At 43.6% G+C, this 17,643-nt stretch overlaps 1 protein-coding gene across 1 annotated transcript in view; it reads left to right on the top strand.

Annotated features, from left to right (window-relative positions):
• The window catches only part of LOC119970422 (golgin subfamily A member 4-like), a 529,556-nt gene that overhangs the window by 90,069 nt on the left and 421,844 nt on the right, over window positions 1–17,643 (top strand). Inside the window, exons 9-10 of the mRNA XM_038805016.1 lie at window positions 4,108–4,254; window positions 16,591–16,642. Of these exons, the coding sequence (XP_038660944.1) occupies window positions 4,108–4,254; window positions 16,591–16,642 (199 nt within the window). The remainder of the gene's footprint in view (window positions 1–4,107; window positions 4,255–16,590; window positions 16,643–17,643) is intronic.

The raw sequence follows: 17,643 nt of genomic DNA, 5'->3' as shown, positions 1-17,643 counted from the left end.
TCATTTTTCACTTTTGCACCATCCACTAAGAAATGTACACAGTAAATATACTTTTTCGTTTCATAAAATAAAACACACTCAAACCGGTATAATAATATAGTCCATTTTTCTTTGTTCTTCTTCCTCCAACCGAAAACCTTCTCGATTGACAGTCTCTTTGAACAAGAAAGTCTCTGCACGATCCATCCATTCCTCTACGCCTCGGCAGTTCTCTTTAAAGTTAGATACTTCAGTTCAATCTGATCACAGAGTCCCTTGCAATTCTCCAATACAGGAGCATCGGTTATCACAGCTTTTAGGCAGTCACATGCCTGTTGAAAGTCCGCTGTCCATTGAAATTTTTGATGTTTCTTTAGCAAGTCCATCAGTGGAGTAATCACGCCACAAAACTGTTGCACAAAGGTTCGATCAAATTCATTCATGCTAAGAGATCGCATTATTTCCCTTCGTATTGAGGGTATTGGAAATTCCTCAAGGAAAGTAATTCTGGCTACTCCAAATTCACTTTCGGCTAGGTTCATCACCAAACCCGCCTCCTGAAGTCAATCGAAGAACTCCATACGATGTTTTAAATGTTCTTTCCACGTCTGGAAGTTGGAAATAAAAGCAGATTGTCCCACTTTCTCAATGCAATCCTTCAAACGTGGGATAGAGTAAGAGTCAGTTCTTGTAACTGCATTCACCTTTCGATAGCCCACACACAACCGTTGGGTACCGTCTGGTTTAGGTACAATCACTATGGGTGAGCTCCACTGGCTGGAACCCACTTCAATTATGCCAATTTTCAGCATACTCTCAATCTCTGTTAACCTGTGTCAATTTTAAAGGATTAAGTCTATATGGATGTTGTTTGATAGGAACGGCATTTCCCACATCGACATCATGTATAGCCATTTTAGTACTTCCCAATTTACCTCTACAAACTTGCCCATGTGATATCAGTAACTCTTTCAGGTCAGTTTGTTTTTCCTCTGGAAGGTAACTTAACAATTCATCCCAATTTTTAAGAACATCCTCATTTTCCAATTTAATTTGAGGTATGTCAAATTCACAGTCATCTGGATTTGGTTCGTCACTTTGAGTTAGAATCATTAAAACGTCCTTTTTCTCTCCTTCCCTTTCAAAGTACCTTTTAAGCATATTCACATGACACACTCGGTGAGTCTTCCTTCTATCTGGTGTTTTTAACCACATAATTCACCTCACTTAATTTCCTTTCTATCTGATACGGTCCACAAAACCTAGCTTTTAAAAGCTCACCTATCACTGGTAACAACACGAAAACTTTATCCCCACTGACAAAACTACGAACTTTGATTTCTTGTCCGCTACCCGTTTCATCACATTTTGTGCAACTTTAAAATGTTGTCTAGCCAATTCACCTGCTCTATTTAATCGTTCCCTAAAATTCGACACGTAATCCAATAGTGTAATTTCCGATTTCTCCCCACCAATTTTTCCTTAATCAATTTAAGTGGTCCTCTTACCTCATGAGCAAAAATTACAAAAGGACTAAATTTGGTAGACTCATTAGGTGCATCCCTAATTGCAAACAATACGAATGGAATTCCTTTATCCCAATCCTCTGGATAATCTTGACAATACGCCCTCAACTTTGTCTTTAATGTCTGATGCCACCTTTCTAACGCTCCCTGCGATTCTGGATGGTACGCAGTAGATTTAAATTGTTTTATTCCTAAACTATCCTTCTTCTTTGAATAACTTTAAAGTAAAATTTGATCCTTGATCCGATTGAATTTCTGTGGGTAGTCCATATCTAGTAAAGAATTTAAGTAACTCCTCCACAGTCCTTTTAGCTGTAATATTACGTACTGGAATGGCCTCTGGAAACCTAGTAGACACATCCATTATAGTCAAAAGATATTGATTCCAGGACAGCACGGTGGCCTAGTGGTTAGCACAACCGCCTCACGGCGCTGAGGTCCCAGGTTCGATCCCGGCTCTGGGTCACTGTCCGTGTGGAGTTTGCACATTCTCCCCGTGTCTGCGTGGGTTTCGCCCCCACAACCCAAAAATGTGCAGAGTAGGTGGATTGGCCACGCTAAATTGCCCCTTAATTAGAAAAAATAATTGGCTAATCTAAATTTATAAAAATAAAAATAAATTTAAAAAAAAAAGATATTGATTCCCACTTTTTGTTTTTGGAAGCGGTCCGACACCAACGATTAGGACCCTCGTAAAAGGTTCCTCAAATGCTGGAATGGGTATTAAGGGTGCTGGTTTTATCACTGCTTGAGGTTTCCCTATCACTTGACATGTGTGACATGATTGACAAAATTTAACTACATCTTTATGTAGTCCAGGCCAATAAAAATGTTTCTGGATTTTGTCTTGAGTTTTCCTGATTTCCAAATAACCTCCCACTGGTACCTCCTGTGCAACTCACAACACCTCCTTTATATACCCTACCGGCAATACTACGTGATGAACTTCTGCCCACTTTTCATCCGCCTGCATATGTACAGGTCTCCATTTCCTCATCAAGACATCACTGTTACAGTAATAACACTCTGGTATACTCTCAGATTCCTCTTCCGAATATGCTTTCTGATATATCCGTTTTATTTCTAAATCAGCCATGATTGAATGGTGGAGCAGACTCGATGGGCCAAGTGGCCTAAATCTGCTCATATGTCTTATAGTCTTATGGTCTAAGCAGCCAATTAAAAATCAGGACCTCAAATGTTGCAATCTCTGGGTTATTCCCAGTGCCACGTGCTAGTGAGTACAGAAATAGAAGATTGTGGCAAATGCATGCGTGGCTCAAGGGTTGGTGCAGGAGGGAAGATTTTTATTTCCTGGATCACTGGGACCATTTTGAAGGAAGTTGGGACATCTATAAGCAAGACGATCGGCACCTGAACCTTGCAGGTGGGTTTTTACCTTAATTTTAAGGTGAGGGCAAGGGCTTTAGAGGGGACTTGAGGGAATGTTTATTTTACTTGGAGGGTGCAGGAAGTCTGGAATGCACAACTAGCAGGGTGGTAGAGGCAGGAAACAACCTTTAAAATCTACATGGATGAGCACTTGAAATGTCATAACATTTAAAGTACTGGGAAGTAGGATTAATGTAGATTGAGTGTAGTTTTGTTGGTGCAGACATGATGGGGCCGAAGGGCCTCTTTTGTACTGTATGGTTCTATAGATGATCTTGAACTTCAACTCCACTTTCCTGCCGGCCCTACATATTCCTAACTTCCATGACAGACCAAAAATTGGTATATCCCAGCCTTAGAAACAGTCAATGAGGGAGGGGTGGATAATTCCAAGGATTCACCAACCTGTTTTCCAAAAAGATACCATGAATTATATGAAGAGATTGGAGAAGCTTAGTATTTTTCCCCTTTGTAGCAGGACAGGTTAAGGGGAGACCTAATAGCATTATAGGAGATTTTTATAGAGGGAGAATCTTTCCTCAGCTGACTGATTTAATAACCAAGAGATCAAGCGGGCAGCATGATGGCGCAATGGTTCCCACAATCCAAAAGATGTGTAGGATAGGTTGATTGACCATGCTAAATTGCCCCTTAATTGGAAAAAAAAATGAATTGGGTACTGTAAATTTATATTTAAAGAAATAACCAGAGATCATAAAATTAGCAAAGCAAGGAGAGGGAAATTAGAATTTTTTTCACACAGAGCATTGTTAAAACCTGAAATTTCCTATCTGAAAGGGAGATGGAAGCAGACTGCATATGAAATTTTAAAAGGTATAACTTGCAAATCGGTAACATTCACGTATATGGGGAAATAGCTGGGATGTGAGACTACATTAACAGCATAGGCATGTTGAGCCTGATGGCCTCCTTTTGTGTTGTAAGGTTCTATAATTCAGTATGCGCCAGATATCTTGTGGTATGGTCACACATAATAATTCTAGTGGTAGTGTGAGATGCTACCTCTCTACACTTGGCAGTCCAGAGTTTATTTTGATTTCCACCCAACCAAAATCAGTCCTGTAAATTTCCAAGAATCTATTTTCCATCAAAGGAGACTGACTACTCATCACAAATTTTACCTCTTTCAGAAACTACCTGGTGTCAGGGCCTTTTGATTAAATTATTGGATGCATTTTTCTTTTGTCAGAAAAACATGGAAAGGATTCAACAGGAATTGAAGTTACAGAAGGTTCTCCTGGATCACCAGAGCAAAGAGTTGGAGCATTTGAGAAAACAACTTCAGGATGCACATGAGAAAGAAAATCTGCAACCATTGACTGCTTCAGTAACATTGGTATGATTAAGAAAGACCATGAACATCACATTTTAATTATCATAACAGTGTCAGACTGATTTTCCTCTATGGTATTATCCAAACTTGGAAAGAATGGACAGAGACTGGTTGCTTTGGTTCTGCATCTCAGACATACTGCTCATGAACCTCCAGTCTGTATATTTCTTGATTTCCGAGACATTTCAAATAAACTAGCTGTACCCATTAAAGTAAAGAATAAATATAATACAGTGGGCTGCCGTCAGCTTTCCTTAGATTGTGTTGGTAGTGGTTCAGTGGTAGACACTGGGCGCTCGGGCATGGAAAAATTATTTTTAAAGTCTAAGACCTTAAACTGAAGAGCACAACGATGAAGTCTGGGTCATTGAATTTATTCAAGGCAAGTGAGACAGATTTTCGATATTCAAGGGAGCCAAGGGTTATGGAGGGTTGGCAGGAAAGTGGAATTGAGACCGCAACCAGATCAGCTATTGACGCAGCATGGGTTCATAAAGGCCAGGTCGTGCCTGACTAATTTAGTGGAATTTTTTGAGGACATTACCAGCGCGGTAGATAACGGGGAGCCAATGGATGTGGTATATCTGGATTTCCAGAAAGCCTTTGACAAGGTGCCACACAAAAGGTTGCTGCATAAGATAAAGATGCATGGCATTTAAGGGTAAAGTAGTAGCATGGATAGAGAATTGATCTGATGTGATAATCCTCAACTCCACTTTCGTGCCTTATCCCATAACCTTTCATTCTCTTACTGATTAAAACTCTTGTCTATTTCAGACTTGAACATACTTAGTAACCCAGCTTTTACATCCATGGAAATGGCTGGAGCTCTTCAGCTTCACTGAAGAGTTTTGAGTTAGTCAGTTTCACTGAAGTAGCTCTTTCTGTTGTGCACATGCCTTGGTGATCCTTGTTAACAGCACTGGAACCAGGTGGACTGACTGGGAAATCCTGAATTGAGACATAAGATAGTTTTAAATTGGTCTTATGTGTACCTTAATGACTTATCCAAAAGATCAAAGCCGTATCCTCACTCACTGTCAATCCCATCCCAGCGAATATGGGATGACGTTGGGATCCCCACCTCGCATCACTTTTAGGGGATTCAACTTCCTACAAGCAAACAAACCCACCTGTTTCCGGGGAAATTGCCCTCAAAGAGTCAGCAAAGTATACAAATAGGCTACGTGAGTGGATGAGAAGGTGGCAGATGGTGTATAATATAGGGAAAAGCAAAGCGATTCACTTCAGTAGTAAGGATAGAAGAATAAGAATGTTTTTTCAATGGTGAGAAACAATTAAATGCTGATGTTCAGAGAGTTTTGGGCATGAGAAGTCAATATGCAGTTACAGCAAGCAATGAGGAGGGCAAGTGATATGTTGGCCTTTATTCAAAGGTAATTGGATAAAAAGAATAAGGAAGTGGTTCTGCAATTGTGCAAGTCTTTGATGAGATCTTGGACGCAATTTTACTAAAAGGGAATAAAGTCCCATAGCAATCGTGTTTAGCCACGTGTTTCCCGGTGCTCGCAGCACCTAGAAACACATGGCTATAAAACACCAATCGTGTTTGATATGCTGCTTCATGATATGCTGCTGCAGCAGGGAACATGTGGCTGAGGCCGCACATAGCTATGTTTTGTGCACTGAAGAACTCCGCTCACCGGGACTCCTCAGTTTAGCGAGAGATTGGGATGCCCTCCTCAAGCCCTAACGCACTATGGGAGGGTGTTATGGGCCAGGGTTTAGAAACTCCAAAGTGTATTATGAAGCTCACCTGATCTATAACTTTTATGTTGAATTTGGCTAGGGTAAGCACAAGACCCTTCACTTCAGGTGTGATTCACCAGACTTCCAAGGCGCTTTTATCAAATAGAAGTTTATTATAAGAATGTAGTTAACATATATAAAACAGTTAGCAATAAGTTATTATCAATTACAAACATGAAAACACACACAACAGCTACGGTAATCTTTGCAATAATTCTTAATGAATCCCCCTTAGTAGCTGTTCCAATTCAATACAAAATCCAAAAAACCAAAACCCCTTTCAAGGGCGTGGTCCAACACATTGTAATCTCACTTGAATGGGACTGGTACTTTCCCTGAGATCCTGATCCATTTCTAACCAGCAGATTCAAAACTCCTTCCGGAAAGCAACTCTATCTTCAAAGTTACCAAGACAGTTTGCCACACCCAATGTGCTTTCAGTTCACTGGAACAGCTTTGAAATAAAAACAGAGAAAACAGGGAAACACTGCTTCTGTATAAACACTGCTTCTTATAAACACTGCTATAACACTGCTTCTTCTGCAGTCCAAACCAACAAACTGAAACTGAAATCAAAACACCAAACCACCTGACAGCCACAACCTAGCTCCACCCACAAAGAACATCACTGAAGCCGTGCTACAAGCCATGTGATAAGACAAAACTTTTCCTAAAGGGGCACTCGCATGGCAGAGGGTCTCACAGCCCCCCAACACCCGCACAGGGCACTGCCAGATGATCGGCAGCACACAAATTGCCACCTTGGCGTTGCCAACCTGTCACCCAGGTGGCACTGCCAGAGTACCTAGTTGCCATCAACAGTGCCAGGGTACCACCCTTCCCGGAGGGCATGCACCTGGGGGCCTCCAATCCCTTGGGAGATCCCCTCAAGTGCCATTCCATCTGGTCCTCGAGTCCAGTACTGAACGGTGCTCGCCCGAAGTCTCTGAGGTGAAGGAAATTGATCCCATGCCTCGGGTAACTCGGGACGCTGTCTTGCTTTAATATGCAGATTTGCTAAATGAGAGATGATCTGAGAAATAAGATTCTGAGAGCATTGATAGGGTAGGTGATGAGATGCTTTTTTTCCCCTGGGGGCATAGACTCAAGATAAGGGGTTGGGCATATCAGATTGAGATGAGGAGAAATCTTTTGTCTTGGAGGATTGTGGATCTTTCAAATCCTCTGTCCCAGAGGATAGAGAGTACTCAGTCATTGAGTATATTCAAAGCTGAGATAGATAGACTTTTGGGTTCAAAGGAAAGCGAGTGATTTGGGGATAGGGCAAAAAAGTGAGGGTGAGGATTTGCCATGACCTTACTAAATAGCAGGGCAGGCTTGAGGTCCTTTGTGGCCTACTTCTGCTCCAATTGCTTATTGTCTTGTAAATGCAGGCAAATAGAAACACAAGCAGATACTGTGCAGCTTAGTGCACAATGTCAGTAGCCAGTGATTAATGCATTGGTCCTTTAAACTGGCTTTTAAGGTGCTACAGCTTCTCCTGAAGAGTAAGCTTATCCAATGGCAGCATGTTGGATTGTGTGGGGGAGGCAGTGCCATAGTGGTACTGTCACTAGATTAGTAATCCAGAGACCCAGGACATCTGGCGACTCATTTTCAAATACCACCATGGCAGATGGTGAAACTTGAACTTAAAAATCTAACTATAACCATGAAACCACTGCCGATTGTTGTAAAAACCCTTCTGGTTCACTAATTTCCTTTAGGGGAGGAAATCTGCCGCCCTTTTTCTGTCTGGCCTACATCTACTCCAGACTCATAGCAATGTAGTTGACTCTCAAATGTCCCCTGAAATGGCCTAGCAAGCCACTCAGACCAAGGGCAATTAGGGATGGGCAATAAATATTGGCCCAGCCAGCGATGCCCACAAGTTAGCAAAAAATGCTCGAGGAAAACTAGGCCCGAGATTCTATTTAAATGAATTGATCATATTTAGGTGTTATAACTACATACTAGGGTAAATGTTGCAGGGCCTAGCTTAATGTTGGTCCAGGTTTGAAAATTGTGTGCCTACATTTTTGTGTGCCTGATTTTTCCAATAGACAAATTTAGGTAAAAACGTAGACCACAATATTTATTTTTTATAATCGAATTCTAGTATACATTTCAGAGAGTCAATTGTTCAGTACAAGAGAGGCTGTACCCTGTGGAATTTCAGGAGTCTTAAAGCGAAGCCTCAAGAGAACAGGTGGCTTAAAGGCCGGAAGTAAATTTCTGAATAGTTTAGAAACATTTGTTTTGCTACTCCCTTTGTCTTTTACCCTTTGCTGCATTTAATTCCAATCATTAGTTGGTTTTGTTGAGCTATCCTTTATTTTTGTGTTATTCTAATTTCCCCGAGCAGTATTGCATTACTCTTGGCTTCTGGCCACTTTGATTTAATATCCCAAAAAGACTGAGGTATTCCAATGGTGCTGTGTAATTTAGAGGACCCACGAGAGGCCAACAAGTACAGGTACAATGACAGGTTTATGGTTTTTTAGTCATACCTGTCGCTGCCCAGGAACCTCCACTTGAGAGCATATCAGAGGATTTCTGCTTTGCTGTCACCATGTCATTAGACAAGTTGCCATGGTGTTGTGGCAGCAATCTGCATGCAACATCTGGCTCAAGAATGACTTCCTGTTCAAGGGACGATTACCACATCAAGAAGCTTTCATGCTACTGCAAGCTTCCAAATAACCACATGGGGCTGCTACCACGTGGGCCTCCTGGCAGTGCATATTTGTACTGGAAAAGAGAAAGCTATTATGTTTTAATGGGTGCCATCATCATTTTTCCTGTAGAATCGGAAGCATCAGTGCGTCTTGGTGCAGAGCTTTCACAGTGTGGTAAGATTCCCTTGAATTCAAAGCCACAAATGCTATCCACATGGCCATCAGAGCTCTTCATATTAATCCCATAGTCCTTTGAAGAGAGAGGTTTGCATTGAATTAATGCTGAAGTGATATTTGACCACAAAAACATCATCCCACATGTCAGTGACTGTTAACCAGGCAGCAAGCCTAATGCGTTCATTGCGCAGCAATCCATGGAGTTTGCATAATTTAAAGGAGAAATAACACTCAGGCGATTACGTAGGCCAAGCTTCCTTCTGCATTCATGGCTGTAGACCCAAGAGAAAAAGCCCCTTAAAAGACAGAGAGGTATCTTGGCTTGATTGTCTCAGTATCTTAATTTTCTGTGCCTTGATGTCATCCCACCATCAAAGAAATGTATACGATGCAACTTAGATGCAACGATTGTCTAAAAAGATAATTAATGTGCACATTGTTGGAAATTATGGACGAGATTCTCCAATAATGGGGCTATGTCCGCAGGCCAGTGTGAAAAGCGGCGCCAACCACTCCGGCGTCAATGGTCCCAGGGGGCTAGGTCGGCGCTGGAGTGGTCCCCGTAGCTCCAGCCGGTGCGGAACAGCCAGCGTGATTCCGCGCATGCGCGCTACGGCCGGCATGATTCCGCGCATGCGTGGGGGGTTCCCTTCTCTGCGCCGGCCCCCGGGCAATATGGCGGAGCCCTACAGGGGCCCGGCGAGGAGGAACATAGGCCACCACGGAACCAGCCCCCACGGAACCAGCCCGCCCACTGATTGATAGGCCTCGATCACAGGCCAGGCCACCGTGGGGGCACTCCCCCTGGGGTCGGATCCCCCCACCCCCCCTCCAGGATGGCCCTGCAGACGCACCTTCCAGGCCCCGCTGTGTGGGACCTGAGTAACCTACGCCGGCGGGACTTGGCCAAACTCAGCGGCCACTCAGCCCGTTGGGGCTCGGAGAATCGGCGGGGGGGGGGGGCGCTTTCAACGGCCCCCGAACAGCACAGCAAGAATCCCACAGGCGCCCGAGAATCGGCGGGTGAGAATCGGGAAGCCAGCGTCGGGGCCCGATTCTTGCGTCCCCCCCGGGGATTCTCCGACCCAGCATCGGGTCAGAGAATCCCGGCCCTTATCTCACAGAAGTTGGGAGAATTCACAGCTCACGTTTCTGACATAATTGATTAAAAATTTGCAAAGTTTGGGAGCTCACTACCTTTGCTTTCTCTGCTGTCAGCATTTCTTCCTCATTTGAGGCCACACAACAAAGCAGCTAATATCTCTGGTTCCATTGCAGGGTGACCCTCAATTCCAAATCGGAGCACCCTTCTTTGGTATACCTTCAACAACAAGACCTCCAACAAATAAACTTTCATGGAAGCAGTACGTCCTCTCTGTGGATCTATCCTTGACATGGTGAAGAGGCTTGTGCACTCTTACAGTCCCTTAAGCAATACCATCAGGAGCTCCTTTCTCCTGGTAGGGCCACCCATGACAGTCAGGGGGAGGTGCCAGACAAGGTTTGGTCCATAACGCCCTCAATGGTAGAAATGCATAAGAAGACTGTGCTTCTCACCACCTGTGAAGGTGGAAGAAGGATGCAGTGGCAATGTGCTTCCAGCCAAGATGGTTTGGCACATTACTGAAATCTGACCATTAACCTGTCACGGGATGTGGACAATGATAACATACCAAAGTCCCCATGTTGAGGCTTTTGTCAGGGTCCATTTGCCACGTCCAGTGATGATAGAGAATTGGCGACAGTACTGGGCTGTGAACCTGTGAATTTCTGGGCATGAATTTCCACACAGGCACCAGATGCAAGATCAGCGTGTTCAATCATCCTGCCGCCCAGCGTGGAACAATCTGACTTACCCACCCACCACAGAGCTTAGACTTCTGAGAGGAAGATTCTACCCATTGGCTGCCATTTGGCATGGGCACACATGTGTGAAATGTTTCAAAACTCTGTGGAGTATTTGGATCACAAGGTAGACAAATCTGTTTTGCGTCCTATCAAGAGTAATCTTCAAGCAATAATAAATGTGCCACAGTCTCAAAATATCTCTCTGAGCTGAGATCATTTTTGGCCCGAGTGAATTGATACTGTAAGTGTAGACCAAATGTGACAACACCAGGAGGGTATACCAACTGCACATGTATGGAATGGAAGTTCTTGTGCTTCCTAAATCTCTCCCCATTGACAAGGTGTGTCCATGCAGTCTTGTGGGTACAGTCAGTGGTGCCCTGCATCATAGAAATTCCCGCTATGCTTGAAAAGCCATTTGCACTTTCAGATTGCTTGTCCCTTCTCAGTGAACAGATGATGACCTGCCCTCATCTGGAGCAGATGGCCTTCATAACTTCCCAGATGCTGTAGTGGATTACTTAGAGGGAAATATTGTCACTGTCACCCACAACTGCCTGGAAGGATTCGGAGTTGTCAAAAATGTGGCTGACAGTGACCTTGACAGCTTCAGATGAGCTGTCCCTAGCCTGTGCGAGGCTCCAGGTTGAGTTGACAAAGCTGGTACAGTTCAGTGACCACCTTCTTGTCGCCACACTACCAGAAGGATGTGGAGGCTTTAGGGAGGGTGCAGATGTGGCCTGGTATGGAGGGCATTAGCTATGAAGAGAGGCTGAATAAACTTGGTTTGTTTTCACTGGAACGACAGAGGTTGAGGGGCGACCTGATAGAGGTCTCAAAATTATGAGGGGCATAGACAGGGTGGATAGTCAGAGTCTTTTTCCCAGGGTAGAGGGGTCAATTATGAGGGGGCATAGGTTTAAGGTGCGAGCGGCGAGGTTTAGAGGAGATGTATGAGGCAAATTTTTTACAGAGGATAGTGGGTGCCTGGAACTCGCTGCCGGAGGTTGTGGTGGAAGCAGGGACGATAGTGACGTTTAAGGGGCATCTTGACAAAAACATGAATAGGATGTGAATAGAGGGATATGGACCCCGGAAGTGCAGAAGATTTTAGTTTAGACGGGCAGCATGATCGGCGGAGGCTTGGAGGGCTGAAGGGCCTGTTCCTGTGCAGTACTTTTCTTTGTTCTTTGTTTAACCTTATTTGCCTCAGGCTTCTCTGGGGTGTAGGTTCCAGAAGATCTCTTGAAAAACCCCCTGGTGAGTTGAGCATTCTGTGTGAAGCCCTCTTCCTCCTTCTCCCTTGGAGGAATTTCCCTCTCTGCATCCTCAGCTCTATTCCCTGGTTATGTTGCAGACGAAGAGGCACTGTCACGCCATTCCAATACCTGGTTCAACTTTCCCTCTGTACTCTCTGACTGAAACCTCCAACTCTCAAGAACCACCTCAAAACACATTGCTTCCACAAACTCAGCCCAGGTATGAGATAAAAGCATCTTATTTATAACTGGCCCTTTAAACAACACTGGTGTGGGCCCATCTTGCAGCTGAGCATTTGCTGAGTGACATGTAAATTCATTCAATCATCCTGCGTGGTCCAAATTTGGACATTGAACATAACATCAGCTGGTATGGCCGTGTCTTATCATGATTTTTCTCGTTGCTTCTGGCTTATGCAAGGGAAATGCAGAGCCTAGCATGCTTCACATGTACCACAAAGGCCACAATGGCAATGTCTGGTGGTATGGGCGAATTTACAATAAAACACACTGTGCAGTGCCACGGGACCTCCAAAGGACAGCGGGCTCCCCCAAAATGATGAGTGAGTGCCCCCCCACTCCCCCGCCACGGTGCAGTGGGAGCACAATGAATGCAACACAGTTCCAGGGAGAGTAACGGTGACACGGATTTAGATTTCAGAGGCACCAGTTTGCATTGGTGGGTGATTAGTTTTCAATGTAGGTTATAAATTGAGAGAGGTGGGGTGTACTGCAGAATAACCCTTCTTTTGTAGATAGTATGGCGGCAGGAAAAGGCCTGCATTTTTACAAAAGAACCGACTGGGGATTCGAGTTGAACTGAACAATGACTGGGAGGACAGGGAGGCTGGAGAAATAGGCAATGTGGTGCCATTCCATTGCGGTGCTATTCATTCAGAGGGAATCCAGCAGGAAATGGGGTGGTCTTGATGCTTCTTTTTTGAGGCTTCAGCTCTTTTTGTTTTGTGTGTCAGTGGGGGTTGGGGCTGGCGTGGCAATTTTCCCTGCAAGTCCTGCTGTCCATCAACCAGTGTCACAAAGCAGGTTATCCAGTAAAGTTCAAGTGTTTGAGGGAATTTCCAGTGTGCAACGGTGACTATAACTCAACAGGACTTTGTATTGCCATTTTTCGTAACTACTGGGTGTCTCAAAGCGTTATTATATTTTAGTCTTTATTTTTAAAAACACCAGTGTAAAAACAGGGGGAATGATTGAAGAAAGTCACAGGTTTAATTAACCTGACGACTGTGACGCACCCCCATCCATCCCATACCCCCACCTTTCATCCGCACTTCCATATTTGGATAATTCTATTGCCAGCTTCATGTATTGATGCGTTTTAAGGCCAATAAATATGTTGTGAGGTGATCTCTTGTATAAATTAACTGTTTATATGGTTGAACTTAACCACAGACTTTAATCTCTATTCTGAATATTTAACCTATTCATAACATCTTACATTACCGATAAACATTGGATGGCTTAGATTATAGTAATCGTCGCTGCGACTCCTTTCGATCTGAGAAATTGGCAACAAATTGAACAACATGAAATGAGCTAGAGTTAATACTGAGATGAAACAGACACCGCCGGATCAGCAATATCAGAAGGATCTTTCCACAGATACTGCTTCATCTGCTGAGTATTTGCAGCATTTGTGTTGATAATGGAGACATTTAACTGGGACATATCCATTCTCAATCTACAGAAATTGGTCCCTTCCAATTAAATGATTTCCATTGTGTCCCGGTCAACTGCCTTTCAAAAGCTTGTGTTTCTTACATTAAGAGCTGCTCAACAGAAGTTCCTCTAGGATTGGCCTGAACTCTCAACCTTGGCATTGCACAGGGCTCAATCCTGCCATTCACATGCCACATGCTAACGGATAGCGGCACTCATTTGCATCCACGTTTTAAGTTGTATCATCTCGTTAGATGCCTCAAGTGTTCAATAGTTGGCGGGGCAAGAACTGAAATTATATGATATTGCGCAGATGTAGTTGCGCGATTGTGGAAAAAGCCGTAGATTTGTGTTGTGACCAGGCTGGGGTGGGTGGGGGAGCAAAGATGAACATAGAACATAGAACAGTACAGCACAGAACAGGCCCTTCGGCCCTCGATGTTGTGCCGAGCAATGATCACCCTACTCAAACCCACGTATCCACCCTATACCCGTAACCCAACAACCCCCCCTTAACCTTACTTTTTAGGACACTACGGGCAATTTAGCACGGCCAATCCACCTAACCTGCACATCTTTGGACTGTGGGAGGAAACCGGAGCACCCGGAGGAAACCCACGCAGACACGGGGCGAACATGCAGACTCCACACAGACAGTGACCCAAGCCAGAATCGAACCTGGGACCCAGGAGCTGTGAAGCAACAGTGCTAACCACTGTGCTACCATGCCGCCCTGATGAAACATACATACTTGACAGATGTTGGTGAAAAAGGTCAGCTGAAAGTAACAAAAGGCACTTGCGGTGGCTGCCATGGAGTGAGTGGTCGCTTATTTGGTAGCACCCGCTTGTGGTGGACCTTTGGGACCATTTTCCCCGACTTATGCGGGATTTAATTGGTAAAATAGGAGACTGGTGAGGTGAAGGAGAAGAATCCCCCACCAGTTTATGGATTCATGGACCAAAAGTGGTATGAAAAGGAGAGATTATTGGGCAAAGAAGGGAGTGGAGTCTGCAGCACAGGAAAACATGGCGGCAGCTCAGAGACTGGGATTGCCAACCCAGTGGTCAACGGAGCAGCTGGTGGAATTCTCTCAGGAGAGCTTCGCCAAGCAAAGACAAGAGTACCTGGACCCGATTAAGATGGGGATTGACCGGGTGGAGCAAAGATTGGAAGCCCAGGGCCAGGCAATCCAGAAGGTGGAATAGGCGGTGGCTGAGCATGAGGACCAGCTAACCGCGATGGCGGCGGGAATGGTGCTGATGACGGACCACCAGAAAAGACTGCAAGAGAAAGTGGAGGACCTGGAGAACAGGTTGTACAGGCAGAACCTGAGGATCGTTGGCCTCCCGGAGGGCAGCGAGGGGTCGGATGCACGGGCACATGTGGCGCGTAAGTTCGAGAAGCTGTTGGGGGAAGGTGTGTTTATTCAGCTCCCATTGTCACTGGTGCGGAAGGCACATACCATAAAAATGACAGTGCTCCTGAGATTTTTGTTTGTTTTCCAATGACTCCCTATTTTTAATACCAAAAGCCTTCTTTAAGCGGGTGAATAAGGCGATAACTGGGTTTGTGTGGGTGGGTAAAATCCCGCAAGTAAAGAAAGTACTGTTGGAGTGGAGCCGAGGAGGGGGGGGGCTGGCACTGCCGAACTTTGGGAACTACTACTGGGCGGCAAATATAGCCATGATTAGGAAATGCATAGTGGGGGAAGGAGTCGGTGTGGGAGCAGGTGGAGGCGGCCTCATGTAAGGGCACAGGTTTGGGGGCATTGGTTAGGGAGTGGGGGGTGTTAGGCTATTTTTGTCTAGCTTAGGCGAGAACAGTGGGAGATTTTATAGATAGAGAAATACAGCACAGAACAGGCCCTTCGGCCCACGATGTTGTGCCGAACTTTTGTCCTAGGTTAATCATAGAATTTTGGACAATTTTTCATGGCCAATCCACCCAACCTGCACATCTTTGGACTGTGGGCGCAGGTTGGGTGGATTGGTGTGTTACGCACTGGATTATATTTACATTTGCACTTGTATCTTTTGTTGTTATAAAACGATAAATGCCAAAATAAAATGTTTGTTTAAAAAAATCGAAAGTAACAAAAAGCTACTTATCCTTTAGCAGCGGATCATAGAACAATTCATTGCAGTTAATAAAGCAAGAAGCTGAGATTTAGCAGCTTCTTTACATTTTAAGATGGTCAGCTGGAACAGGTGCCTCAAATGCATCCTCCACCTATGAAAGATAACTCAGCTGGACGAAAGATGGTATGGTAAATCCACACAAAATTTGTGAATGCCACAACTCTCTATTTTGGACAGATTGAGGAGTGCGTCTAAGGGTTGTTCTGCTCTATCTCGGATTTAACTTTGCCCCGAGAAAGCCCCTCCATAGATTTCAGGGCTTACTACTTTTGAATGTGTTCTCTATTACGGATGCCAAATTCGGTTCACTGTGTCACCACTGGGTGGAGCAGCTGCTGTGTATTATAACAGAAAGACATCTTCATGTTTTCCGATAAGAAGTAGCCAATAGAAATACACTGTGAGAATTGCATTGATATTTAAAGTTAGCAGATGAAATATGCTGGATCATGAAGAAATGCAATAAAAATTAATAATATGTCAAACAGTTACAGAATTAAACATAGAATCCTTTAGATTTCAATAAAAAGTCATCATTTTATATTTCATGGGCTATGTAAACCTTTTCTTTATTTTATTTGCTCTTAATATGTATTGAATTAATTAAAACAAAAATAGACTGGATAATATATGCTCCACATTTTGTTTTTGCCATACCGGAGACAATGGAAATGATCTGCAACATGATAATAAATATTCAGATTGTGTTTTTATTTTAGTTGCAAAATATGAAAAACAATTTGTTTATCGTATTTTAGAAGTACTTTTTATTTCCCCACAATTTAGGAAAACCAAAATCAGCAGGAACATCTATGTGAACAACAGGAAAAAATCAAAGGTACTGGAATATGTGCACTGCTTACAATCTATGTGTTCCCGCCTCAATTTTGTGTGCTCCCATTGTCCACATTCTCAATTGTTACTGAATTATAGGATATCAATAGGAGTCAAGACCATCAGCAATATGTTTTTCTTTGCTCATTCCATTTTGTTCTAACTGATAATTTGGTTCACAATTGTCACACTTACTTGTTCCAACTGCTGACCTGAGAGAATCGCGCACTTTCCGCCCCTGAAAGCAGCCATGCTTACACTCGAAATGCGAACATATCAGCTGGCAATGTTACATTTCAACACAAATACACTTTGCTCCGTGACACAGGTGTGCCTTTAAACAGGCAAGCTTATTGTTGACTTTACACATAATAATACTGATCTATGGGAGGTAATCGATAATAGTATTCAAATTTGTGCTTTCTGGTTGGTTGTTAGAATTGCACTTGAAAAACAATTGGAATACCAAAACCAAATGTAACTCTTTGTCATTGATTGGACATTTTGAATAAATAACTCATTTTTCTTCAGTTTTTACAATTTCACAAATCTTCTTGATACTTTTTGCAGGGCTGACTATGGCCTTAAAACTATTTACCTGAAAAATATACTCAATGCCTAATAGCTTTACAGGATACACAGTTATTGAAAATACCATAACTTTTCTGCTCCCCTGATCATTATAACCATTATTGTTGTATTTCTAATGATAGGATTGTCAAATGAGCATACAACTTCATTGAATCATTTAAGTTCAGTGCCATAGAATTGGACGTGGCCTCTTTATACCTACCACTCTACTGAACCCCTGTCTTATTGTGTTATTGTAGTCAAAGAGGATACCTGAAAAGGTAAGGAAAATTAAGTGTATTTCTTACTCGTAGTGAGGAATGCAGCAGGCAAGAGCGCCTTAGTCCCAACCAGGAAGATGCCGGCTCACTTCTGGACTGGCTTTTATCTAGGGGATTTAACCAGCTCCGCTGTTGGGTCTTTGCCCCTCAGTGG

The sequence above is a fragment of the Scyliorhinus canicula genome, chromosome 8, assembly GCF_902713615.1.
Source record: "Scyliorhinus canicula chromosome 8, sScyCan1.1, whole genome shotgun sequence".
Classification (NCBI taxonomy): domain Eukaryota; kingdom Metazoa; phylum Chordata; class Chondrichthyes; order Carcharhiniformes; family Scyliorhinidae; genus Scyliorhinus; species Scyliorhinus canicula.
The sequence above is the reverse complement of the archived record's forward strand: the minus strand, read 5'-3'. Positions and strand labels throughout refer to the sequence as shown.